At 70.3% G+C, this 24,938-nt stretch overlaps 3 protein-coding genes across 4 annotated transcripts; 2 read left to right on the top strand and 1 right to left on the bottom strand.

Annotated features, from left to right (window-relative positions):
• The first annotated feature begins 396 nt into the window (after positions 1-396).
• EIF2B4 (eukaryotic translation initiation factor 2B subunit delta) lies at positions 397-6,085 on the top strand. The gene is made up of 13 exons (XM_086461798.1): positions 397-421; positions 501-544; positions 636-774; positions 1,218-1,427; positions 1,634-1,716; positions 1,943-2,034; positions 2,441-2,555; positions 2,845-2,921; positions 3,131-3,233; positions 4,206-4,333; positions 5,139-5,319; positions 5,409-5,589; positions 5,788-6,085. The coding sequence occupies exons 1-13, from the start codon at positions 397-399 to the stop codon at positions 5,985-5,987; spliced, it is 1,578 nt and encodes a 525-aa protein (XP_086317924.1). The 3' UTR covers positions 5,988-6,085.
• A 1,725-nt stretch (positions 6,086-7,810) lies between these two features.
• GTF3C2 (general transcription factor IIIC subunit 2) lies at positions 7,811-18,725 on the top strand. 2 transcript variants are annotated; one of them, XM_086461797.1, is made up of 18 exons: positions 7,811-7,909; positions 8,091-8,467; positions 9,263-9,563; positions 10,093-10,187; positions 10,453-10,530; positions 10,948-11,046; positions 11,230-11,457; positions 11,713-11,824; positions 11,977-12,094; positions 14,015-14,046; positions 14,262-14,391; positions 14,980-15,124; positions 15,411-15,572; positions 16,063-16,150; positions 16,463-16,591; positions 16,992-17,123; positions 17,858-17,965; positions 18,082-18,725. In XM_086461797.1, exons 1-18 carry the CDS (start codon positions 7,811-7,813, stop codon positions 18,286-18,288), a joined length of 2,640 nt encoding a protein of 879 aa, XP_086317923.1. In that variant the 3' UTR covers positions 18,289-18,725. The 2 variants fall into 2 exon arrangements, with proteins under 2 accessions (XP_086317923.1, XP_086317922.1); XM_086461796.1 differs by having other exon boundaries at positions 7,811-7,937; positions 8,086-8,467; positions 9,263-9,569.
• Positions 18,726-19,607: 882 nt separating this feature from the next.
• SLC30A3 (solute carrier family 30 member 3) lies at positions 19,608-23,316 on the bottom strand. Its single transcript, XM_086461795.1, has 8 exons — positions 23,234-23,316; positions 21,862-22,034; positions 21,645-21,791; positions 21,414-21,567; positions 20,618-20,822; positions 20,365-20,470; positions 19,855-19,989; positions 19,608-19,753 (listed from the first exon to the last, which is right to left on the bottom strand). The coding sequence occupies exons 1-8, from the start codon at positions 23,314-23,316 to the stop codon at positions 19,608-19,610; spliced, it is 1,149 nt and encodes a 382-aa protein (XP_086317921.1).
• Between the last annotated feature and the right edge of the window lie 1,622 nt (positions 23,317-24,938).

Raw genomic sequence — 24,938 nt, 5'->3', positions numbered from 1 at the left:
TGCCCCGCCCCGCCCCGTCCCGTCCCGTCCCGCCCCGCCACCCGCGGGAGCCCCCCCCAGCCTGGCCGTCCCGGGACACCCTCCCCCCCTCCCCGGGAGCCCGGGGCAGCCCCGTGCCGAGCGCCGGGCGACGCCCGTCAGGGCCGCAGCGCCGCCGCGCCCGGTGCTGAACGCCGGCCCGGAGCTGGGGGGGCTCCCGCGGGTGGCGCGGGGGGGGGGGGGAGCAGGGCCCGGGGCACTGGGGCGGGACACCCCGCGAAAGGGATCGGCCCCCAACCCGCCACGGCATGGCGTCACCGCGCGTCATGCGGAGGGCCGCTGACGCCACGGCAGGTCACGCAGAGCCCGCGGGCGGCCCCGTCCTCCCGCCGGCAGGGGGCGCTGCGGGCGGGCGCCATGGCGGAGCGGGCCGCGGCGGGCGGTGAGTGAGCGCGGGGCCTGCCCCGACCCCCGTTCCCGGCCCCCGCTCCCGGCCCCGCTCACGCTTCCCCTCGTTCCAGGTGCGGGCCCCGAAGCCGCCGCGCCGGTGCCGGCGGGACCGCAGGTGAGCAGGGCCGGCGGCCGGGGTGGGGGCCGGCGTGGGGGCCGGGGGCCGGCTCGGGGGCCGGGGGCCGCCTGACGATGTGTGCCCGCAGGCCCCGGAGCTCTCCCGGGAGGAGAAGCTGCAGCTGCGGAAGGAGAAGAAGCAGCAGAAGAAGAAGAAGAGGAGCGAGAAGGGACCGGCGGCCGAGCCCCCGGAGCCGGGGACGCCCTCCGAGCCAGGGCAACCGCGGGGTGAGGACCTGCCGCTCCCCGGGGCGGGAGAGCCCCGCGGCGGAGCTCCCCAGCAGCCCCCCGAGGAGGGGCAGCCCTGTGCCGAGGCCCCCGGTGGTCTCCCGGGCTGGGAACGCCCCCGGGCTGGAGCATCCTCCGGTTAGGGGAGGCTGCAGCAGGGTCTGCGGGGTGTCCCCCCTCTCTGCAGTCCCGGTCCTCGCTACCTCGAGCGCCTGCGTTTTTGTGGGGACTGGAGCGTAGAGAGGCCAGTCCCCTCCCCACCTGAATATGGGGCTGGCCCGGTGGTGGGGGCGCTGGAGAATGTGGGGCTCAGTCCCAGCTGCCCCTCGGAAGGCAGACCCTTGCTCAGAGGAGGGTCTCCCCACCGTGGGCCGCCCCTCACACGGGGCTAGGTCTCCTGCTGACAGAGGCTGGTACAGGCGTCCCCCTTCCCTCTCCTGCAGTGCCTGCTCACCTGACGTCCCCCCCACCCTTGGCCGATGGCCCCAGCGATGCCGAGAAGCCCGCGGGGGGCAAGAGCAAAGCTGAGCTGCGAGCAGAGCGCCGGGCCAAGCAGGAGGCCGAGCGGGCCCAGAAGCAGGCCAAGAAAGCGGAGCTGAGCCAGGCAGCCACGGCAGCCAAGCCCAGGCTGACCCCCGCCGAGCCGCAGTCCGGTAAAGCTGTCGTCCCCACAGGGTGCAGAGCGTGGGTGGGTGAGCAGGGCGGGAGGGCTCTGGGGTGGGCCTGCCCGTCTGATCCTTCCGTGGCCCCCTGGGCGCTGCCCTGCCCTGCGTTTCCCGAGCCCTGGGGCAGCGGGGCTGGGCTGGGGGCTGCACCAGAGCGGCGCCGTCTCACGCCGCCCTCCCCACCATCCTCGCAGTGGTGAAGCGGCTGCCGGAGCACGTGCAGGTGGACGACCCCGCCGCCCAGAGGAAACTGGCCAAGAAGCTGGAGCGGCAGCAGGTCGGAGGAGGGCTGGGTGACGGGCTGCACACTTCAGAGCCGTCGTGCCGCGGGGGGTGTGGTGGGGGTCAGGCTGGGCGCGTGGTGGGACTAGGGTCTGCTCTCTGCTGGGCAGCAGGACCTCTGGCGTGCCACGAGTGAGTGCTGGGTATGACTGGTGGTGCTGGGCTGAGCGGGGCTGTAGGGCGGCCTGGGGTAAGCCATCATCAACACTGCTCGGGCGCAGGTACCGCTGAGGCAGGACTATGGCACCAAGGTGAACCTGTTCTCCCACTTGCACCAGTACAGCCGGAAGAAGCCGCTGACACAGCAGATGAGGTACGTGGCTTCCCCAGCCCAGGCCCCCAGCAATCGTTTGGCTCTCCTTCGGCTGGCCTGGCTGTGAAGTGGCCGTAGTGAAGGGGTATCCTGCTCCTGTGGGTGGGATAGGCTTGGTGGGGTGGCGGGGGACCCCTTCGCTCAGCTTGAGGAGCAGCAGCAGGGGCAGCTGGATGTCCTGCGTGCGGGATGAGGAGAGCTGCCCTCGGGCAGTGCAGGGCCGCAGGAGAAGGGGCTGATGGCTTTAGCCTGGCTCCTCAGGTCACAGGAGACCCTTCCCGGCTGTCACAGCTCCCTTCCCGGGCTGCCCCTCAGGTTTTTTGGCCCGAGGCTGGCCTGGCGATGGGTTGGTTGCTCCTGGGCTGTAGAGGGCCAGTGCTGACAGCTCTCACGCTTGTCCCTGCAGCATCCCCTCCATGGTAATTCACCCAGCTGTGGTGCGCCTTGGCCTCCAGTACTCCCAGGGCATCATCAATGGCTCCAACGCCCGTTGCATCGCCCTGCTGGAAGTCTTCAAACAGGTACGTGAGCAGCTGCCCGTGCCCACCAGGCGCAGGCATCTCTTCCTGTGCCCTGGCTACTGAGGCTACTTCTGTGCTCAGTCATCTTCAGCCTCTTCCTTCTGACTGTGCCCGGGGCTGGGCCTTGCTGGGATCCTGCTCTGGCGCTGCCACTGCAGGTTGGAGCTCCTGGAGCGCACCTTTGCCCCCACCATCAGGCTGTGCAGTGTGCACTCGTGTCTGGTCTGCAGCCTCCTGAGCGAGGGTGGTCGGGTGCCCTGAGCTCATGCTCGCTTTCTCCTTGTCTCAGCTGATCCGGGATTACGCAACTCCCCCCAACGAGGAGCTGTCGCGGGACTTGGTGGCCAAGCTGAAGCCACACATCAGGTGAGGGCTCCCGGCGCCAGAGCAGAGGAACTGGAGCTCCACTGAGGGTGGTCCATTGGTCACCTGTCTGGGTCGGTGTCCACCCAAACGTGGGCTGGTTTTCCTGGGTTCTGCCTCCCTGCCCACCGTTCTCAGCCCAGATGCCCCCTCCCTCTCCTGGCCCCTGCCCTCCAGGCTGCTCTGGAGCTCAGCCCGTGTCCTCCCTGCAGCTTCCTGAACCAGTGCCGGCCTCTGTCAGCCAGCATGGGCAATGCCATTAAGTTCCTCAAGAAGGAGATTTCATGCCTCCCCGACACCCTGAGAGAGGAGGAGGTGAGTGGCCTTGCGCGAGCAGCGGGCTCCAGCCCTCTGGCTGTGGGCAGCGGGGTGGAGGGACAGCCCTCAGCAGGGAGGGGTGGTGGGTTGCAGACGGGGAGCCGTGCTGCAGCAGAGCTGGGAGACACGGCCCTCGGTGTCACCAGCCGTGGCCTGAGCGGGGACGCGGCCAGACCTGCTCCCCCTCTGCCAGCACCCAGTGGGGCCGGGGTGCACTCCAGCAAACGCTGGGCGGGTAGGACTGGAGCTCGTCAGGAGCAGGGACGTCAGCTGGGAGAGGCGGCGGTGGGCGCACGTGGTCGGGGTGAATGCAGCACCGCGCCGCTGGCCTGGCCAGCCACCAGCACCGCGCCTGCCTCGAGAGGCGACTCAGCGGCTGGGGGACGGGCGGGCTGGCCCAGCCGGGGCTGCGCGCTGCAGGACGGCCACAGAGGCCACGGCGGCCGGGCACCGTGAGCTGCCCTCGCCCACCGGGACTGCTCTTACAGAGCGCTGTTTGACAGCGTCCGTGATGTCAGAGGTGAAGAATGCGGTTTTTCAGTGCCCAGCTACACCCCATGCAAGAAGCTCCACAGGAGCTGTGGAGCAAGGGGCAGGTGGTGGCGTACCTCGGGAGGACCCCTGAGGCTGAGAGGCGTCAGGCTGGAGAGTCTGAGCAGTGAAATCTCTGTGGGGTGACCAGAGTGACTGACCCAGGAGATGTGGGGGAGGTAACGGGCAGGGCTGGGGAGGGCCTGGGGGCAGCTCGAACGCCTGGTGGGGCACCAGGGTCTGCTGGGACAGGGGCAGCCCTGGGTGTCCTGTCGAGCCCCTGTCCCGGGGAAGGTGCTGTTCAGCAGACGGGCTGGCTGGGAGCAGGGCAGGGGCTCTCCGCTTGCAGGCAGAACCGAGCCCTCAGGCCCGCAGGGGACAACAGAGTGTCTGCGGTGGGGCAAGGCCGTGCTGTACATGATGGCACTGTCTCCTCAGGCGAAGGAGAAGCTGCAGGACACTATTGACAAATACCTGCGGGAGAAGATTCTTTTGGCAGCTGAAGCCATTTCGAGGTCTGCCTTTGAGAAGATAAATGACAACGATGTGATCCTGGTGTACGGATGGTAAGGGCAGAGCCAGGGCAGCCAGGCCAGCGGGGGGGAAAAAGGCGGCGGAGCAGCTGAGTGAACGCGGGAAGCTCTTGCAAAAGCAGCTTTTCAAGGGTGGGAAAGTCAGCGTTGCCTAAGGGGGAGGGAGGGGTTGTGGCTCTGGGTCCAGCAACTAGAAATAAAACAAGCAGGGAGGGGGCAGTCAGGGGGTCCCTGCCAGAACTTGGCTGTGAGGGGAGCTGGTAAAGGCACAAGGGAGAAGTTTACGGCCAGCGGGGCAGGACAGAACAGTGGTCGATGTGTGAGGGTGTCGGGGCAGAGCGTGGCCCTGGATCGGCACTTGCTAACTGGACGTGGACGTGTTGTTAGTGCTTTAGAGAAGGCGGAGAGCTCCTTAGGACTTCTGTCCCCTCCCGGGAGACGGGCAGGCTGATGAGCTCGCATCACAAGGTGGTGACAGGGCAGCACCAGCCCATCAGGGTGTCGGTGGGAGCCGGACTGGCATTGCTCCGTGCGGGCTGGATCTGCCTGGGGCCTTGGCCGCACCGCCTGCTCGGCCGGCCCAGCCCAGCCAGCCCCTGCCGTCAGGCACCCGTCTGGGCTGTCCCCTGGGCAAGAGCCCAGGCTAATGCTCAGAAAACCTCGGGCCCGGCCGGCACCTGCTGGGTCCCGCGCTGGAGGCGGTGCCAGGGGAAGTCTTCTGGCACTGGGGCGCGTTCTGGGCGACGCTGTCGGCGAGCAGCATCGGCGCGGGGCAGCGTGTGCCAGGCAAGGGGACGGCCTGGCGGGACGGGGCAGCCTCCTGACAGGTGTCCATCAGCTCTTCCCTCGTCAACCGGACGCTGTGCGACGCCCATGTGAAGAAGGGCCGGGCCTTCCGTGTGATTGTGGTGGACAGCCGGCCGCGGCTGGAGGGCCGGGAGACGCTGCGCCGGCTGGTGCGCAAGGGCATCCACTGCACCTACGTGATGATCAACGCCATCTCGTACGTGCTGCCCGAGGTGAGGAGCGGAGCGGGGCAGTGCCGAGGGCAGCGGCGGGCAGGGGGGAGGCTGCAGCGAGACGAAAGGTGCTGACAGATCCCTGACAGGTGACCAAAGTGCTGCTGGGAGCCCACGCGCTCCTGGCCAACGGCTCCGTCATGTCCCGGGTGGGGACATCCCAGATAGCGCTGGTCTCCAAGGCCTACAACGTACCCGTCCTCGTGTGCTGCGAGACCTACAAGTTCTGTGAGCGCGTGCAGACGGACTCTTTCGTCTCCAACGAGCTTGGTATGGCTTCTGTCCCCTTCCTCCCAGCCGGGACCTGCTCCCTTTCCCCTTGCTCTGCCCTGCCATTCCCCCTCCTGGCCGAGGGGCCCGCACCCGCAGGAAGAGCGGCCTGGCAGGCAGCGGTGCTGCGTGCTCCCGGGCAGGATGGAGAGGTGCTGTCCCTCCCCCTGACCCCGCCGGCTGCCCCTTTCTCCACAGATGACCCCGACGACCTGATCGTGCTCCGGAAGGGCCAGGCCCAGCTGGGCGGCTGGGCAGAGAACAAGTCCTTGCGCCTCCTCAACCTGGTCTACGACGTGACACCGCCTGACCTGGTGGATCTGGTCATCACGGACTTGGGCATGATCCCCTGCACCTCCGTGCCTGTCGTCCTGCGTGTCAAGAGCGTGGATCAGTAGTCGGGGCAGCTGCACAGACACCAATAAACCCGGCCCCACGGTGCTCCTTGTCCGCCTTCTGTGGCGTGGCAGGAGCCCCGGCGCCCCGTGTCACCGCAGCTCAGCTCTGCGCTTGCCTTGGGCGTGCTGGCACTTCTGCCCAGCCCCTCTCCTCCCACTCCAGACCGTAGCAGGGATCTTTCCTGTTCCTGGGCCCCTCCTCTGGAACCTGGGGGAGATGGTGACACTGTGTCGATGGCCCCTGGCTCACGGCTCCTCTGGCTGCCGGGGTGGCAGCCACTCGGGATGGGTTTGTCCGGGAGAGCCCAGCCCCTCTGACCCCGTGCACCCTGGGGGTGCCGGGGCTGCTCCTGCAGGAGGGGCCCAGTGCAGGGCCCGGCCTGAGCAGAGGCCGAGGCTCTGGCAGGGAAGGGGGTGTCCTCCCTTGCTCTGCAGCCTTCCCGTCCCGTTCTGCTGCGGTAGAACCGGTGCTTGCCCCAGCTCCCGGCGAGGGTTGCTGCAGGCTCTCCGTGTGCCCCCGAGCCCCGCGCGTTCCCAGCTGCGGGGGGAGCGGGGAAGAGGGCAGGGCGCCTGTAGTTCTGCCCCAAAAGGGGCGCCTTTATGCACCGCTCTCAGCTTCCGTTGCTGCCGCAGGCGGAGCCGAGCTCGGCGGGGGGGAGCCCCGTGGCTCCGGCACTCACCGGGCTCGGCGGCGGCGCTGGGCCGTGGGCGGGGCGGAGCGGGTCCCGCTGTCCCCGCTACCGCCAGCCGTGCCCCGGTTGCCGCCCCGCGGGTGCGTTCCGAGACACGGAGGGGGCCGGGGGAGCGGGCGCTCTCCCCGTCCCCTGCCTCCCGCGCCAGCCCCGAGCCCAGGCCTTCCCGCGGGGGGCGTGCGGGGCTCGGGGCTCCGGCAGGGGGCGGGGCCTTGCAGAGCGCGCTGCTACCGACAGAGCCGCTGCGTCCCGCAGGGGCGGGGCCACGAAGATCAGGCCGCTGCCGGCAGGGGCGGGGCGTTGCGGAGGGGGCGGGGTCATGCAGATCGATCGCCGCGCGGGATGACGGGACACACCCAGCTCAGGGCGACGCCGCGCCCGGGCGGGCGCGGGCGCTGCGGGGCGGTGGGAGGGGGCGGGCGGGGGTCGTGTGGGTGCGGGTGTCCGTGTGCGGAGCGTGTGTGCGCGGTGCCGGGGCGGGTCGGCGGGGAAGGCGCGGTCACACTTATTTGGCAGAGGAAACGCTCCGAGCAGGCAGGTGGTTGTGCCAGAGAGAGATTCAAGCGCCGCAATTGCCCCAAATGCGGGAACCTCGACTGAGTCAGTTGCGGCAGTGCGGGGCGGCGTTCCCGCTGTTCTGCGTTTGCCCGTGCTAGCAGATCTGCCCACACGTTTCTTGCTGTGCCGGAAGGTCCCGATACTGACGCGTTCCCGCCCAGGGGCGCTGTTGCGGGTCCCGCCTTGGGGGTCCCCGCACTTTAACCGCGGTGACGCCACGTGCGGTGGCTCTGGGGAGGGACGGCGTGTGGCGCCGTGAGGACGCACGCAATGGCGTTCCCTGCTCCGTGACTGCCCTTTATCGTCTCCCACCTCCCGGTTCCGTCCCGTTCCGCCCCACGCCGGGTGTCCCCTCGGTTCGGAAGAGGGCGGGGGGGGTCCCGCGGAGCCTCCCGCGATCTGTCCGCTCCGGACACCTTCACGCGTGGTCCCGGCAGGACGTAGAGCCGCGCGTCACCCCGCCCCGTCACGGAAGAAGTTACCGGCGTGACGCCATCCCTCCGCGCCGCCGCTTCCGCATCCGGTTCCGTGTGTTGTTGGCGGCGGCGGCGGCGGCGGTTCCCGGGAGCCCCCATGGCGTCCAGCGCCTCCCGCGGGCCTCGCTGCCGGGAGCGGAGCCGCCGGGGCCGTTCGGGACGGGGATCGGCACCCACCGGGCGCAGCCGGAGCCCGGTGCGGGAGGGCGAGTCCCGATCGCTCCGTACGTACGGGCAGCGGGTTGGGGGTCGCGATCCCGGAGCGCTGCGGGGCAGAGAGCTCCGGGCTGGGGGTGGGTGCCCGGGGCGGGGGTCGGTGCCCGGTCGGTCCCTGCTGTGTTTTCGTGCTTAACTCTGTTATTTTTGGAGCAGGGGAGCGGTCACCGCACAGAGATTTGGATGCTTTGGGTGTTTCTGAGGAGGGAGTGGAAGCTGCCAACTCTCAGAAGAAAACAATCCGAAACCAAAAACCTAAAAACAGTCCCGATGACCCCGGTGATCCGGTCCCTGCGGGGACGGAGGGTCACGGCGAGCCCTCGAGGGTCTCCGAGAACGGGGCCGTGATGCCCCCGAAAGCACCCGGGAAGCGCGGGCGGAAGCCCAAGACGGAGATGTTGCTGCTGAAACTGTCTCGGGACGTGGAGTGCCCGACCCCGGAGCCCATCTGCGTGCAGAAGGTGCTGGGGAGCAGCGAGGCGGCGGAAGGCCTGGAGAACCCCCGCGGCGGGCGCCCCAAAAGACAGGCAGCCAAGGTGTAAGCAGGGGCAACGGATGGGGCGGGGGTCCTGGAGGACAGGCAGACGCCGCTCTCGGAGTGGTTCCTCAAGACCCCTGCCTGGCCCAGAGGGTGTGGGTGTCTGTGCCACGTCGGTGGGGCAGGCTGGTTCCCCACGGAACGGTCTTCTCCCGCTTTAGGGAGAAGGTGTTTGGATCCAGGGGTGGGGGGAGCAGCAGGGACTGTCGATGGGCTCGATGGGGCTGAAGAAGTTTCCTTGGGTCCTGACAAAGCCAGGAGGAGCCTCCTCCGGGGAGGGGGAGCTGCTGTGCCAGGGGGAGTCCTGTGGGGAGCCCCTGTGCTCTGGGGCCTCCACAGGCGGCTCAGGCGGTGCCTTTGCTCTCCAAGTGCCTGCGCCAGCCCTGGGTTTGCAGAGGCAGAGCTGGGGGGGTTTCAGTGCCCCGGTCCCCTCGCTCGGCTGTGCAGAGGCGGGGCGCAGCGCCTGCAGCAGCAGGGAGCTCCCTTTGCGGAGGGGGCTTGCAGGAAGAGGTCTGGCTTTCCCGCTTTCTGGCAAACGGCCGTGCTGGATGCATTCCCCTGCCTGCTGCCATTCCCTGGGGAGGGGCGGGGGATGCTGGCTGCCTGAGCGGCCAACCTGGAGCCTGGCAGTGCATCCAGAGGGGCTCTGCCGCAGCCCGGCTGGGCAGGGCTGGAGCAAATAGCTCGCCCGGACCACGGGCTGGAGGGGTGTGTCCACCCGGTCCTGGAGGGAGGGCTAGCTGGTCCCTGTGCAGTCCCCCTGCTCACCTCCGGGGGATGCCTTTGGTGTCCCAGGGCTTTGCTGTACCTGCAGGAGCTGGCAGAGGAGCTGACGTCTGTGTACCAGCCCCCGGCTCCCACCGAAGGTGCCCAGGAGCCAGAGCCAGAGCTTGAGTGTATCCAGAAGAAGCGTCGGAGCCGGAGGAGGAAGGAGGAGGAAACAGACAGTGATGATCCTGCGCGAGATGCTGACTTCGTGCCCTCGAAGGAGGTGCTGCAGGTGGAGGAGGAGGAGGAGGGGAGCGACGCGCCCCTCAGTGAGGTGTCGGAGCCAGAGCTGGAGGCGCTCCGAGGACACGGTGGGAAGACGTCGTCTGCAGGGGTAAGGGCAGGGTCTCTGCCTTGGCCGCTTCTTATCTTTGGCCCAGCATGAGCAACACCAAGTGTCTGAGCTCTCACGCGGGGTCTCCACCCCCAGCTGTTTGGGGCAGGACTCGATCAGGGGTGGCACAGGGCCCATCAGCCGTGAGTCCGGGCATGAGCTCTTTGGGCTTAACTGCAGGCAGAGGCAGCTCCGAGTGAGGGTGGACAGGGTGACGGGTACTCTTGGGAGAGGGCGCGGGGGTCTTGGGCTCCTGCTGAAGCTGATGGGAGGGGAAGGCAGGGTCCTGGAGGCTGTCCTGTAGGTCCTAGAAGTCCCCAGAATGGGAATTTGTGTCTTTAGCCCAGCGTGACGCCGTCTTGGTGGCTGCTGCTGCTGTGGCAGGGGGAGAGCTCTGCGCTCGTGGGCTGCGTCGCCACCATTTAAGACAGGAGGGTCCCCCCAGTGCCTCCTGTGAACGTCTGGGTGGGCAGAGCCTGAGCTCTTTGGCCAGGTCCTGCTCTGAGTCTGCTCTCGTGCCCAGAGATCCAAGCCGCAGTGCCGAGGCCTCGCTCCCAACGGCTTCCACAACTCCATCATGGCTCCGGTGGAGAAGTGCTCCAGCCTCACCTGCAGCCTGTGAGCGGGGGCCTGGGGGGCTGCTGGGGCATTTCTGGTGGGCTGCGGGGAGCAGTGGCTGCTGGTGCCCTGGGTACCGTGGGCGGAGGAGCACGTTCCGCTGGGGACGGGGTGGCTGAGCAGGGCTGGGGGGTGTGGGGAAGGGCAGGGGCCCAGAGCCCTCGGCGTGGGGCTGGCTGCACCACAGGGAGAGGGTGGCTGCGCCGCGGGGAGGGGGCTGTGGCGGGGAGGGGGCTGTGGGTGAAGGCTGGTGCATGCGCTGCAGGCGGGATCAGAAGCACTCGCAGTGGGAGTTTCCCGAGTGGATCCCTTTGGCGCACAAGTGGACGTGTCTCTCTGACAGGTACCGTCGGAGCAGTGCGGGAAGGGGGGGCGGGGAGGGACACGGCACACGGGCGCTGCCTGCGCTCAGGCTGCATGGTGGGGGCAGGTCCTGGCAACATTGGGGGTGAGCTGGGGCGGGGAGGGGGGTGGCCACAGCCATCGGAGCTGGGCGAGAACGAGGGCATGGTGGGTGCTGGGGGATCCTCTGGTGGGATCAGGCCCCAGCGGAAAGGCGGGGGGGCCTTCTCGTCGTGGGCTTTGGGGGTCTTGTGGATTTGGCTGTGGAGCCTTAGTAGCCCCTAGGGTGGCCGGCAGCAAGGCACGCCAGGCTGTGCAGAGGCTGGGGTGGGTGCTGGGGCATGGTGCTGTGCTGGGGGGTGACTGGGAGAGGGGCCAGGGTGGGGAGACGTCCTCTTGCCTTCTTCTGCCTCCTCAGCGAAGCTGCCCCGTACCTGCCGGCAGAGGAGAAGTCTCCCCTCTTCTCCATCCAGCGGGAGGGCATCCAAGACGACGGTGTCTTGTATAGGGTAAACAGGTCCGTGACGGGCGGCCGCGTGGTGCTGCCGTGCCCGGGCCAGGCAGAAACCCCCGGGGCCGTGGGCCCGGCAGCCGTCCCAGGGCAGCAGGAGCGGCGGTGGGCTGAGCAGCCAGCCAGTGCAGCGTGCCCTGGGGTCCCGCCGCCCCCCAGCCCGTGCCCTTACCCGCCTCCCCCTGGCAGGTTCAGCTCCCTGCAGCCCCACGAGGAGCGCCTGGACGTGTCCTTCTTCGTGGGCGGCCCTGTGTGGGCGATGGAGTGGTGCCCGTCCCCAGAGGGCTCGGCAGCCCCTCAGTACGTGGCCGTCTACTGCCACAGGAGCATGGAGGAGACGCACAGTGTGGCCGGGCTCCACGGGGGCCCCGCGCTCCTGCAGCTCTGGGGCCTGGGAACGCTGCAGCAGGAGCAGGGGTGAGTGGCCTGGCCAGGGGAACGGCTCCCTGGGGGAGGGGCTGGGGGCTGCCTGGCTCCCAGGGGTGGAGCAGGGCCCCTGTGTCTCTTGTCCCTCCGTGGCTGAGGGGGTGGTGAGATTCGTCCCCTCCCAGGGCTGCCAGCCACGGCCTGAACCCCACGGGGGCTGTGCCGGTAGCCAGCTCTGCTGCTGGGGTGTGCTGGAGCTGTGGGCACCAGCTCCCGTGTTCTTCATGGCTTGATCTGTGCCTGCAGCTCTGCCGACAAAGCCAGGCTGGCCTATGCCGTCGCTGCCGACCATGGCTGCGTCTGGGACATGAAGTTCTGCCCCAGCGGTGCCTGGGAGCCGCCCACCGCTGCCAGGAAGGTGGGTGTGCTGCTGGAGGAGCTGCCTTTGGTTTCCCCCGGGGCTCCTAAGTCCATGCCCTCACTAAAGCCTTGCCTTCCCGGGCAGGGGACAGTGACCCTGGGGCCCCTCAGACGGTGACCCTGGGGCTGAGCCCGTGTGTCGTTCTGCAGCACCCGCAGATGAGCCGGCTGGGCCTGCTGGCTGTGGCCTTCTCGGACGGCAAGGTGGTGCTGTACTCCCTCCCGCACCCCGGGGCCCTGCAGCACTCCAAGAGAACCCAGGTAAAAGGTAGGAAGAGCCGCGCCGCCGGGCAGGGGCGTCCTGGCCCTCGTCCCACCGTGCCGGGGTGGGCGGCGTGCAAGCCCCGGGGCTGGGGCCCCTCTGCCCGGGAGCAGTGCGTGGTGGGGCAGCGAGCCCCCGCACGCCTCCGGGCTCGGGACCAGCGGCTGCTGCCACCCCCGGCCTGGCTTCTGGCAGAGAGGCGTGGCGCGGGGACAGCGAGGCTGCTTTTTGGTGTCGGGGGGCGTCAAAGCGCTGCTGGCTCGGAGGTGGGTTGGGTCTCGGGGGGACGCTGTGGCAGCCCAGCCTGAAGCTGGGGGCGCTGGGCGGGCGCTCTGGGCTGCAGTGCTGTGGCTGGAGCGGGGCGAGGCGTCGCTGCGGCAGTGTGCTCCGGATCCTTTCCCCGCCTCCGTGCTCGCTGCTGGGAGCGTGTCCCTGCTGCTCGCTCCAGCCTGGCTTGAGCCGTTTGTCATAGCAGGCTCTGGCGCTCCCAGCGCTCGGCCGGCTCGGGCTAATGGTGCTTGTAATGGCCTCGCCTGCCGGGCGCCGAGCGAGATTGATGGCCTGCGCGTGTCGCTCGTGGCCGCTCAGCCGTGGCCGACAGCCCGCACGTCTGCGGCGGACAATGGGAAATGGGTTCCCTGCACCGAGCGTGGCTGCCGACCCCCGTCAGCGCGTCGTGCCGCTGCCTGCGCCGGCGCTGCCTTTCCCGCCCCCCTCTCGGCGCGCCGGCTCCGGGTGGTTGGCGCTGGCTGCCGCAGCCATCCCACGTGGGGACCTTGCGGCAGGCGTGGATCCTTCCCCAGCCCGCCCGGCTCCTGCGGACCGGCCGGGTCCTGTCACGTAGCGTCAGCCTGGCTGCGGCTGCACGTACTGTCCCCACGCCTCGCAGCCGGGCTGGGGGTGCTAGTTTGCAGCTGCAGGATCGGTGCCAGACTGCAGCATGCCGGGGCCCTGCCGGGAGCTCCCGGATCAGCGTGGCTGTGCTGGCGTTCCCTGGGGCTCCAGGTACCCGCACCCGGTGTTCCCGCCCGACAGAGCCCGGGGCTGCTCTCCGCGCCATGCCCTGGCTGCCGTGGCGGTGCCAGAGAAGATGCATGGCTGCTCCGTATCTCTGCTCGGCACCGCCTCCGCGTGGGGCTGTTGCACTCTGGGGTGCGGACGTGCTTGTCTGGTGCTCGCTGTGCCTGAGGACACCGCGGTGGGGGACAGGGGGTCCCTTGTAGCCTGAGAGGTGCGGGACGGGGACACCACGGCACTCGTGTTGTGTGTCACTGGCAGGGGAGACTCTCTGGAGGACACAGCTGGTGGGGGGGGGGTCCTGTGGGTGCCTTGTCACAAGCCATTTGGGCGCAGGGGGCTGCGCAGTCTGCCCTCCTCAGGGGTGGCTGCCCGGGCTGCGCCAGCCCCCGTCACCGGCTGCCGTGGCCGGCTTGGCCGCCTTTGCCTGGCAGAGCACTCTGTGCCGCACGGCTGCTCCTTTCCTCCTGGGGCGGTCACGGCCTCGTCTGGCCCCTGTGTGTCACCAGGTCCCCTTGAGTTTGGTGAAGATGTCTTCCGTCAAGGCGGGCAGCCGGTCATGGTAGGGTGAAGATCGCTGGGGTGGGGGGAATGTCAGCCCTGCCCATGGCACCTTCCGGGGTGCCGCTGCCTCCAGTGCAGGCCAGTCTGGTTCCTGGAGGTCTTGCCGCTGCCCACTCCTTGATTTGCTGCTCTGTGTGCTGCTCCATGTTTTCTGCTGCTGGGTGTGCTCGCCTGCCTCCCTGTTGGCTGTGGTGGAGGACGCTGTCTGGAGGGGACAGGGACTGGGAGCCCTGGCCAGGGCCGTGGGGAGCAGCGAGCCAGGCTCCAGGCTGCTGAGCAGCTCTTGCCGCAGGGAGCTTCTAGGAGAGCTGATGCCTGTCCTGACCCTCCTCTGCTCTCTTCTAGATGGGTCCTTCCACAAGCACGTTATCTGCAAGGTCAGTGTCCTCTGCCACTGCGGTCCCCCATCGGGGCTGGCACCCAGCGACCCTCCTGGCTGGTGCAGGTGGGAGAGCTGGGGAGGGAGTCGGACGCCTGCAGAGCTCGCCGGCCCCGGGGTGTTTGGGTGACAGAAACCTTGGTGTCCCCAGCTCTTGGGGCGCAGATGGCACCAGCACGGGGCTGTGGCTGACGCCTGTCCTTTGGCCTCCAGGTGCAGTGCATTGCCACGCTCCAGGTGGGTTCTATCCAGGCAGGGAGCGCGTCGGAGTGCGGCCAGTGCTTCAGCCTCTCCTGGATGCCGTCCAAGCCCCACCATCGCCTTGCAGCTGGTTTTTATGATGGTGAGTCCCCCTCCTGCGCAAGAGGGGCTTGCAGCCCGCGGCAGAGCCTCCAGCCCGCGCCCTGCATCTGGCAGTGGCGCATGAAGAGCTTTCTGTTCCTTCAGCCGTGGCCTGGGGCGGGGAGCGGGGGACCCGAGGATGAGGTGTGGGGGGGCAGCATCGGGGTGAGCAGCAGCGGGTGGCTGGTGGCGTGCAGGAACCTCTGCCCATCCCTGGGACAGGGGGAAGGCTCACCGTGGGCTGGCCGTAGGCACCCCCGCATACCTGCTGGCTCCTGGACCGGCTCTGCCTTCATCCGCGCCCGTCCGACTCGCCCGGGTGCGGTTTTGTGTCTGGCCGCAGGCGACCTGTGGCCCTGTGCCGCGCTGCCGGGACCAGCTGTACCCGAGCTGTCCCGTCCTGCTCCAGGCCCCAGCCCTGGCTCTGCCGCCGTGCCTCGCAGCTCCCGCAGCCCCTGCCTGTGCCACCGCCCGCCACCCGTCCCGTGACCCTGCACTGCCTCGAGTCCACGCCGCGGCGCCGGCCGTCCCCTGCAGTGCTGGCACGGTCGCGGGGCGGCTCCTCACGGGCGCGGGTCTTGTCCCGCAGGCACTGTGGCCGTCTGGAACCTGCTCACCAAGTCCCTGCTGCAGTGCGTGCGCCAGCCTGACGGCTCCCTCAAGCTCTACCCTTTCCGCTGCTTTTTAGCCCACGACCACGCGGTCCGGAGCATCGAGTGGTGCAAGGCCGACAGGTGAGGGCTAGGTCCGGGGCTGGTGCGGGCGCTGCCCGGCAGAGCGGGCCCGCTCCTGCGGGTGGGGCTTCTTGGCCAGGATGGGCTTCAGCGGACACGGTGCTGTTGGCACCTGCTCCTCGGAGGCACTGAGGAGTTTGGGTTTGGCTTTCTGGAGTGGAGGGGTTGAGCCATGGCCTGTGGGAGCAGCGCTGTGCTGTGGGACCGGGGCCGCCTCGTCCCTGCAGCAGGGATGGGGCACGGCTCTGCGCTGGGCTCTCAGTGCTGCCTTTCTCCTGGTTCTCAGCAACTTCCTGGTCACGGCAGGGAGCGACCGCAAGATCAAGTTCTGGGACCTGCGGCGGCTCTACGAGCCCATCAACAGCATCAAGCGGTTCCTCAGCACTGAGGTGGCCTGGCTCCTGCCCTACAACGGAGTCACCGTGGCCCAGGACAACTGCTATGCCTCGTGAGTGCCTGGGCCGCTGCGGTGCCTGCTCCGTGCCCGGGGGCCAGCCCTGCTGCTGGCATCTGCTCTCGCACCCCGCTGGGCTCTCCCTCCCTGGGAGCGTCCGGCCGTGCGGTGTGAGGGAAGGCTCTGCTTGCGCTGTGTCCCACCGCAGCTGCACGGCGTTGGGATCCCCTCGGCCTCACCGTCCCGGGCACAAGCACCGTGGGCGAGGGGAAGAATGAGGCCCCTGACCCGGGATGGGCAGTGGGGCTCCTGTGTCGCCCCAGGCTGACGCAAGTCAGCAGAAGGTTCTGGGGTCTTGACGTGTTCTTGGCCTCCGGGAGCTGCCCTGAGCTGCCTGGCGATGCTGTGACATGCTGCTAGAGCGAGGACAGCCCCGGTCCACCCGCCTGCGTCCTGGGGTCGCTGGGGAGGTGGCTGTGCCTGGCTCTTGCAGTCTCGGGGTGGCAGCCCAGAGCTCTGTCCTCATCCCTTCCCTTTGTCGCAGTTACGGTCTCTGTGGGATCCACTACATCGACGCCGGGTACTTGGGCTTCAAGGCTTATTTTGTGGCCCCTCGCAAGGGGACCGTGTGGGTAAGAGGCTGGTGCAGGGCAGTTCTGTCCCGGGGACCACGTCAGAGGGGTGGGCACCTGCCCCAAACCCAGCGCCAGCTGGGTCCGTGGGTAGGGGTGACACCACACGAGGCTCTGGCTCTTGGGGTCACCCTCTGCCCCCCAGACGCGAGGTGGCGTCCCCACCTGTGTCCAAGCTGGCTGCGCTTCCGAGCCCGTCCCTTACCCCGGGGGGCAGAGGGTGGTGCCAGGGGTTGGTGGTGCTGCAGCCTGGCTGGGGGTGGGGGGCAGCCCCTGGGGATCCTGCGCCCTAAGAGCCCTCTGTTCCTGCAGAGCATATCTGGCTCGGACTGGCTGAACACGGTGGCTGCGGGAGACATCACCGGTGAGCTGGTGGCGGCGGTGCTGCCCGACCTGGCTGTCAACCCCCTCAACGTCAAGCGGTCCTCAGACCGCAGATTTGTAAGAGGACGTCGTGCTCAGCAGGGCCTGTCCACAACACGCATGGGGCTGGGCAGGGTGGGGGTTGTGTTCCTGGGTCGCTGGCAGAGTGTCCCGAGCCAGCCTCGGGTCTTCTGCTGCCCCACACGTGTGTGTGCGTGTGCACGTCGTGTGTGTGCGTGTGCGTGGCGGGGAAGGGCCGTGGCAGCAGTCTCGGCCCTGGGGATGGGACCTTCGGGGTTAGGCTCCTGCGTGGCGCAGGCCTGGCCCCGTTTGTCCCCCGCCCTTACAGCAGCAGCACCTTCCCCGGCTGAGCTGCGGGGCAGGGCAGGGCTCCCAGGGCCCCAAGTCCCGCTCGATCCCTGTCTCCGGAGGAGCAGAGGGACCCACCGCCCTGCCCTGAGCCCCGTCTCGCCCGCAGCCGGTCTACAAAGCTGATCTGCTGCCCTGCAGCCCTGCCGAGTCGGAGGGCGGCGAGCAGGCGCTGCCGAAGACCAGGCTCTACAGCGAGATGGTGGCCAAGAGCTACCTCCTGTTCCGGGACACGGACCTGGTAGGAGAGGGCAGGGGCGGGCCCGGGGCTGGGTGGTCCTGACCGTGAGCGGGACCTGTGGGAGCGGGGCCAGGGCCTGTGGGGTTGTGGCTGGGCGAGGAGATGCCTCTCAGACGCTGTGGCAGCCCTTCACCTCCGGCGGAGCCCGGGCTGGCTGCCCCAAGAGCACGGGGATGGGCTGCCCGGCCTCCGCTGCCTTGCCGGCCCGGGCTGGGGTCGCCCAGGCAGGGAGCCCCTGGCTGCCCGGTCGCAGGGCGGTGGGGGGCATGGCCGTGGCCATCAGCCCCGGGCAGAGCAGCACGCCCGGTGGCATGGCCGTGGCAGCAGTCTGGAGCGCCCAGCCCTGGGAAGGACCCTGGCAGGGGGTCAGAGCCTGCCTGGGCCCCCGCTCCCCGGCGTGCCGGGCCGTTTGGAGGTGTCGGCATGGGGCACCGGGGCCAGGCTGTGCCCAAGGGCCCCCTGGAGCAGGGGAGCGAGTCTGTGGGTCAGAGCTGCTGGAGAGGCACCGGGGTGAGGGGGGTCTGCCACACTCCAGCCCCCCTGCCCAGGCCTTCCCCGGGGTCTGGCCCCTGCTGCCCTTTGCTGTGGATGTCGGGTGGCTGACCCTGAGGCCCACCCTTGTCCCCTGGCCGAGCAGCCCCTGCCCCTGCCGCGGTCCCGGTGCGTGCAGGACGGCCGTGCCTGCAGCGCTGTGCCCCGGGCGCGCAGCCCACGGCCGTGCCGCCGCTTCACAGCGCAGCTTCAAGAACTTCCCCAGCCGGGAGCCCATGCGCAGGATGCACACGCAGGAGGTGAAGGCAGAGCTGAGCCTCGACCGCCTGCAGCTGGAGTCCCTGCACAAGGTGAGGGGCCGCGCTGAGCCCGGGGGGCGCAGGCAGGGTCCGCCCCTACCCCGCTGCCCACGCAGCTTCTTGGGTGCCTCGTCCCCCTCCCCCCTGACCCCCTTCTCCTCCTGCAGGTGCGCTTCAGCCCCAACCTGGACTCGCACGGCTGGCTGGTGTCCGGCGGGCAGGCGGGCATCGTGCGGGCACACTGCCTGGCGGGGCTGGCCTCGGGCGTGGACCGCCGGCTGCTCCCGGAGTGCCGTGCCCGCTTCGGCTCGCTGTATGGGGACCGGCCCAGCAGCCCCAGCCCCGCCGAGTGCTCCCCGCTGCCGGCAGAGTAGCGTGCTGGGTCCCTGGTGCTGCTCAGCGAGGAGCTGGGCCAGGGGCGGGCGGTGCTGCCCGGGGGGGCTGCGTGCCCTTTCTCAGTGCTTCTTACCCGCTGGGCCCCCGCCTCGGGGGAGGGATGGCTGCTCCTGGCCGTGAGCTGGGACGCTCGGGACACTTGTCCTCGTGCTCTGGGCCCGGAAGGATCCTTTTGCGCTGTTTGGGCTGAGCTGGTGCAGGGCGGGGGGGGCGGTGGGACCGCTGCGTGTCCCTGGGTTGAGCTGTGGGTCTCAGGGCCTGATGCCGGGGGAGCACCCGTGGGCCCCCACCTGCGTGGGGCTGTGCTTGCTCTCGCCTCTGACCCCTGGTGCTGCTTACCCCCCCAGTGTGGGTGCAGGGAGGGGGCCGGGGGGTCCAGCCTTGTCCTGGGCAGGGCGGACAGGGCCGGCTTGGGTGCCAGGAGCTCTGGAGTTGCTCACATTGAGCCTGTGTTCAGCTGTGCAGTAAACGTGGTTTGTTTTGTAAAGGCTGGTTGTGGTGCTGGGATGGGGCCCAGCCCTGGCCGCGCTCTGTGTCCCCTCCCGTCCCCTCCCGGCTGCCTGCACCGCTGCTGCTGCTCCAACAAGTTTATTGGCGGCGGCGGGCTCTGTCATTGCCCGCTGGGCTCCGTGCACAGAGAGACGGACAGACGGACACTCCACAGTGCGACAGACATGGGCTCACGAGGGTGGGAACGGTCAGGCCAAGGCACGGCAGGACCCGGCCACGGCCTGTGCCAGTGGCAGGGAGCAAGGCCGGGGAAGCTGGGGCTGGGGGCTGAGCTCCGGGCCCCCTCTGCCCACGCCTGGGCAGGTGCAGCGGCAGCAGCAGCTCCCCCGGACCCCCCCGCAGCCCGGGCAGCAGCCAGCCCATGGCCGTGGGGGTGGTGGGGCAGCCGTGGTGAAGTGTCTGGGGCCAAGGCTGGGTCTGGGCTCCACACAACCCCTCCAGGGACGTCCCCTCCTGTCCCAGGGCCCTTCAGCAGCGGCTCCCTCCTGTCCCCTCTCCTGCAGGGGACAACAGGGCTCCGGGGGGTCCCACGGTGGGGCAGGATCCCCCTCCTCCTCTGGGGCTGTGGCAAGCCTGGTCCCCTCCCAGTCCCCGGGGGAGCCCCTGTGCTGCATGTCCCCCCTGGGACCCTGCACGCTCGGGGGCACCGTCCCACCCCGGGGCTCCGCAGCAGGGGCAGGGGCAGCAGCCGGAGCACTGCACCCCCTGCCCCAGGGGCAGCTCCTGCTCGCCTGCGGTGTGGGGGGCCGGGGCCAGGCCTGACCCAGTTCCACATCGGGCGAGGGTCTCAGGTGCGGGGGTCCTGGCAGTGCTGGCAGGCAGCCATCTCCTCCTGGTACCGCTCCACCTGCACTGTGCAGGAGGCGAAGCCAAACTTGCTCTGGAGCTGGGTGGTGGCTTCCCGCAGCACCGTCTCGGGGTCAGCGCTGGCCTCTGGGGTAGCAGGGCAGCACAGATCAGCCTCGGGATGGCGGGGCAGCCGGCGGAGCCCCTGGCCGTGCTCTGGGGTCTGCGCGAGCTGGCCGGGCACTTACCGACTGCCACGTGCGCCGACACGACGTGGTGGCTCGGCGTCAGGGCCCAGAGGTGCAGGTCGTGGGCGCCCTTCACCCCGCTCACCCCCAGCAGCGCCTCCTTCACCGCGTCGAACTCGAGGCCCCGCGGCGTCCCTGCCAGCAGTGCCCGGTCACAGTCACGGAGGGGCCGGCCCTGGCCCCCAGCCCTGGCTGGGGTCAGCGCTTGCGGTGGGAGCAGCCAGGGGTGGGGGCTTCCTGGGCCTCGACCAGACTGGGGACAGTGGCTCCAGGGTGAGGCAGCCCCTCACCGCGGGGCCGTTTGCCTGGGGCAGAGTGGGTGGGCTGGGGGGGCTCAGGGGGGCCAGGGAAGGACAGAGGAGAGGGGTGGGCTGGGTCGTGCCCGGGTGGGGAGCAGAGGGGGTGAGCTGCCACGGTGGAAGGGGCTGAGGCAGCTGCAGCCCCGCAGAGCTCCTGCACCCCGCCGGCCTCTGTGCCCGTGGTCCTGCACCCTCCTCACCCACCGCTCACCTTCCATGAGGACTCTGAAGACGTCCCTGAGAATGGTGAAGGTGGAGCCAAGGACGAAGACCGAGAAGAAGAGGGTGCTGATGGGGTCTGCAATCTTGCACTGGGGCTGCAGAGAGCGGGGTCTGTGTGAGGCTGGGAGGGAGCAGAGGCGAGCTGGGCACCCAGGTGTGGGGGCCCCGCTGCCCCACTGTGCCCTGCATGGGGCTGAGGGAGTTGTTCCCATGGGCAGAGGAGGGGAGCCCAGCCCAGGCACCTTGAAGTAGATGATGGTGGCAGCGACAAGGACACTGACGCTCTGCAGCAGGTCACCCACCACATGGATGAAGGCTGCACGGACGCTGGTGCTGCCAGGCAGGGGGGCATGGCTGGGCAGGCAGCCCCCAGTGCTCTCCAGCTGCTCGTAGCCCCCTGCACCATGGCCGTGGCCAGTGGGGGACTGGTGCAGGATGTAGGCCATGCTGGGGAGAGCAGGGCTGGCTCAGCACTGTGCTGGGCAGGGGGCAGGGGCCTCGCTGGCACTGCCCAAACCTGCATGCGGGCAATGGTGCCCAGGCAGCGCAGAGAAGGGGGGCACAGGCAGGCACACCCGGGCCCCGGGGGGGTGGAGAGTGTGGGGCAGAGTCCCAGCGTGGGGCAGGGCTGGGGGCGCAGCAGGGGTGGGGCAGCCACAGCACTGCAGGGGGGCACGTGGGGCTGGGGTGTGTGTGGGGCTGGGGCAGGGATTCAGGCTGGGGGCACATGCCAGGGCTCAGGCTGGGCATGGGGACAGGGCTGAGGGGGTGCTGCCTGGGGGGGCCGGGGGTGTGGAGCCAAGGGATGTACATACACAGGCTGGAAGCTGGGAGCGTGTGGAGGTCTGGGAACAAGGGGAGGCAGCGCTTGGGGACACGAGGCTGGTGTGCAGGGACAGAAGGTGGGCTGGGGGCCAGGGCTGGGGGTTTGGGGGTGCCAGGGGCACACGTGGGGCAGGGGTGTGGGAGCAGAGGCCAGGGCTCAGGCCGGGGGTGCGCGAGGGGACGCGGGTGCGCACAGCCCTGTGCGAGACGTACACCAGGTTGACCCCGACGGCGCTGGCGGAGGTAGCCAGCATGGCTCGCGGCTCGATCTCGTAGTCATTGCTGATGATGCGGGCGGCCGCCAGGTAGACGAGGGCCCCAGTCACGACCCAGATGGAGAGCACAGAGGCCAGCGCACCCAATGTCTCTGCGGGACAGGAGACATCAGCACCCACCCCAGCTGCAGGGCTCCCGTGGAGCCGTTCCCCCCCGGCCTCGGCTCACCCGAGCGGTGCCAGCCAAAGCTCATGGTCTTGGTGGGCGGGCGGGTGGAGACCCAGAGGGAGAAGAGGCTGACGGACATGCTGCCCACGTCCATCAGCAGGTGGGCTGCGTCCGTCATGATGGCCAGGCTGTGTGCCAGGTACCCGCCTGCGGGCAAAGAGCTGCTGGCACCCCGTGCCCCGGCAGCCCCCCGTCCCCATCCCCGCCCCACCGTTACCTATCACCTCCCCAACCATGAAGACGCAGCAGACGGTGCAGGCGATGCTCAGCTGCCGGCGGGCCTGGAGCCTCCCCTGGCCTGGGCTGGAGTGAGGGGGGCTGCAGCGGCAGCGGGGAGCCAGAGCTGGGGGGTCCGATGGTGCCAGGGGGTCCTGGGAACCTGCAAACAGACTGGGGGCGGGGGTCACCACCGGCCGCGCCGGCTCCCGGTGCCCCTGCCCGGCACCCCCGGGCTCCCGGTAGCTGCAGTCCGGCCAACCTGCCCGGGGCTCCTGCTGGCCGAGCCGCTGCAGAGCACCGGGTGCACGGCATCGCCCCTCCCGGCCCCGGTCCCGGTTCCGGCCCCCGCCCCGCACGGCCGGAGCCGCCCGCCTCAGCCCGGCTGCGCGGCGGGGCCGAGGGAAGCCCGGAGCGGGGTGGCGGATGCCGGGACCGGGACCGGTAGCGGTGCGGAAACTGGTGCCTGCGGCGGAGGTGCCGGTGCCGGTGGGACCGAGCTGTCGTGTCCGGGGCCGGGCTGCTGGACGGGGCGCCGGAGCGGGGAGGGGACGGATGGACGGTGCCGGTGCGGGGAGGGGACGTTCGGGCGCCGGTACCGGCAGGACGGACACCCGAGGCGGGAGCGGGGCTGGCGCGCGGTGGGGGTGCCGGTTCCGCTTGAATGGAGGTGCCAGTACCGGGGAGGGGACGGATGCCGGTGCCAGGGATGAGGGTGCCGGTACACGGACGGTCAGGGCTGGCTCGGGGGCTGCAGGGGCGCTGGTGTCCGTGCTGGGCGGATGAAGGCGCCGGGGCTGGGGGACATGGATGTGCCGGGGGGTGCCGGTGTCGGGGGGTGGGAGCCGTAGGAGCTGGGCAGTGCTGGACGTGCGGGGGGCTTGCGGATCCCGGGGGGTAGGAGCTGGCGCTGCCGGGGGGTGCCGGGGGTGCCGGTGCCGGAGGGTGCGGGTGCCGGGGAGGCCGGGGGCGATGAGGGGGATGATGGAGATAGCGGGGGTGATGGGGGAGCCAGTGCCGGCAGTGCGGGTGCGGGGGATCGAGGGCTGCAGATGCAGGGGATGATGGGGATGGCGGTGCTGGGGGCTGCGGGGGGCACTGGGAGGTGGTGCTAGCAGGGGGTGATGGGGTGCCGGGGGTGGGAGTGCCGGGGTGAGGGGGGTGGTGAGGGTGCCGGCGGTGCCGGGGGCGATGGAGGCGCCAGAGCGATGGGGGTGCCGGTCAATGGGGGTGCCGATGCCGGGGCTGATGGAGGTGACGTTCAATGGGGGGGCCGGTGATGGAGGTGCCGATGTCGGGCTGAGGGGGGTGCTGGGGCGATGGAGGTGCCGGTGATGGAGGTGTCGGTGCCGGGGTGACGGGGCCGGCGGTACCTCTTGAGGCGCAGGCTGCCGTCGGCGCGGCCGCCCCGCGGGCTGACCAGGCGGGCGCTCTCGGTGCCGGCCGGGGGCTCCATGCCGGGGGCGAGCAGCTCCGCGGGCACCCGCCGCCGGGACCGCCGCGGCCCCGCCCCCTCGCCGCGGCCCCGCCCCCTCGCCGCGGCCCCGCCTCCTCTCTGCGGCCCCGCCCACACAGGGCCACCTGCGGGAAGGAGAGTGGAGCCAGGACTCGGGCCCCGCCCCCTCATGGCCCCGCCCCCTCATGGCCCCGCCCCCGGTACCGCGGCCGGCGGCGGGAGGTGCCGGTACCACCCCCGGCTCTGCCCCGGGCGAGCGGCGGCAGCGCGGCCCCTGCCCGGGGCGGAGCGGTCTCACCCGGCGGGGCAGCCGCTCCCGGCACCTGGGAGGGCCCGGCCGCGGCCCCCCGGAGGCACCGGCCGAAGGCGCGCGGGGGGGCGACCCCACGGGGCGACCCCACGGGGCGACCGGGTCTGCGGGACGCTGCACCGGAGCCGCTCGGCTCCACGAGCGGGGAAGGAACCGGGCGGCAGCAGCGGCTCTGCCGGGAGCCTGAGCGGCGCGGGGGGCTCTGGTTAACGTGTACGGGGGGCTGATGGGGCTGGCCGGGTACATGGGAGCTGTTTGTAAGGGGGGCTGTTTGGGTACCGGGGCCAGCCTCACCCCTGTTCCTGGGAGGGTGATGAGGCAACTGGTCCTGGGAGCCATTTCGAAGCACACGAAGGATGAGAAAGTCGCCAGGATGTCAGCATGGCGTCAGCAAGTGGGGGCCTGACCAGCCCCGTCACCTTCTGCAGTGATGGGCTGGCGGGGGTAGGCACGGGGGGCACAGCGGACGTCGCCCACCCAGGCCCCAGCAAGGGTTGGGCTCAGCGTCCCCCGCGGTGCTCCCGGAGCAGCTGTGGGAGCGCGGGCATGAGCAGGCAGCGAGGGGCAGCGAGCGCTGGTGGCACGGCCGGGCCCAGGGGGTGGCGACCGAGGGCACAGAGTCTGGTTGGGGGCCGGTAACCACCCGGTGTACCCTAGGGGCCGGTACCGGGTCCAGTCCCGTTTAACGTCCTCCGGACCACGGGGCAGAGCGCACCCTCGGCGGGTTTGCAGACGGCAGCGCGCCGGGAGGAGCGGCCGCGGAGCAGAGGGTCGTACTGCTCTGCGGGGCAGAGGGACCCGGACCGGCTGGAGAAGGGGCTGGCAGGAACCTCACGGTGCTCGGGAAGGGGCAGTGCCGAGTCCTGCCCCCGGGGAGGAACAACCCCGCGGCTCTGGGCCGGGCCGGGGGCCGCCCGGCCGGCAAGCGGCTCAGCAGAAAAGGCCCCGGGGGACACCGAGGTGGCCTGAGCCAGGACGAGCCCTCGCTGCAGAGGCGGCGAACGGCGTCCTGGGCTGCGCTGGGCAAAGCGTGGGCAGCGGAGGGGGGTGACGGTCCTTCCCCTCTGCTGGGCACCGGTGAGGCCACCCCTGGAGAGCTGGCTCCGGCGCCGGGCTCTGCAGCCCGGCAGAGGCGTGGGCAGGCTGGGGAGAGCCCGGCGAGGGGCCGCCGGGGGCTGAAGGGCTGGAGCGTCTGTGCTGGGGGAAAAGGCCGAGGGAGCCGGGACGGCTCAGCCTGGAGCGGAGAGGGCTCGGGGGGCTTGGAGCCCTGTCTGTGGTACCCGTGGGGAGGGGGTGAGAGGACAGAGCCAGG

Source organism: Leptosomus discolor, chromosome 2 (assembly GCF_034619465.1).
Source record: "Leptosomus discolor isolate bLepDis1 chromosome 2, bLepDis1.hap2, whole genome shotgun sequence".
Lineage (NCBI taxonomy): Eukaryota > Metazoa > Chordata > Aves > Leptosomiformes > Leptosomidae > Leptosomus > Leptosomus discolor.
Note: the sequence above shows the minus strand (reverse complement) of the source record. Positions and strands in the feature narration are given on the sequence as shown.

Excerpts from the sequence above, each read along its gene's own strand:
- EIF2B4 (XM_086461798.1), top strand. The coding sequence starts at position 397 with ATGGCGGAGCGGGCCGCGGCGGGCG. Across the intron at positions 775-1,217 it reads CGAGCCAGGGCAACCGCGGG|TGCCTGCTCACCTGACGTCC; the intron begins GTGAGGACCTGC and ends CCTCTCCTGCAG. Across the intron at positions 2,556-2,844 it reads TGCTGGAAGTCTTCAAACAG|CTGATCCGGGATTACGCAAC; the intron begins GTACGTGAGCAG and ends TCCTTGTCTCAG.
- GTF3C2 (XM_086461796.1), top strand. The coding sequence starts at position 7,811 with ATGGCGTCCAGCGCCTCCCGCGGGCCTCGCTGCCGGGAGCGGAGCCGC. Across the intron at positions 10,531-10,947 it reads TGGACGTGTCTCTCTGACAG|CGAAGCTGCCCCGTACCTGC; the intron begins GTACCGTCGGAG and ends CTGCCTCCTCAG. Across the intron at positions 16,592-16,991 it reads GGTCCTCAGACCGCAGATTT|CCGGTCTACAAAGCTGATCT; the intron begins GTAAGAGGACGT and ends TCTCGCCCGCAG.
- SLC30A3 (XM_086461795.1), bottom strand. The coding sequence starts at position 23,316 with ATGGAGCCCCCGGCCGGCACCGAGAGCGCCCGCCTGGTCAGCCCGCGG. Across the intron at positions 21,792-21,861 it reads CATGGTTGGGGAGGTGATAG|GCGGGTACCTGGCACACAGC; the intron begins GTAACGGTGGGG and ends CTTTGCCCGCAG. Across the intron at positions 19,990-20,364 it reads CTTCAGAGTCCTCATGGAAG|GGACGCCGCGGGGCCTCGAG; the intron begins GTGAGCGGTGGG and ends CACTGCTGGCAG.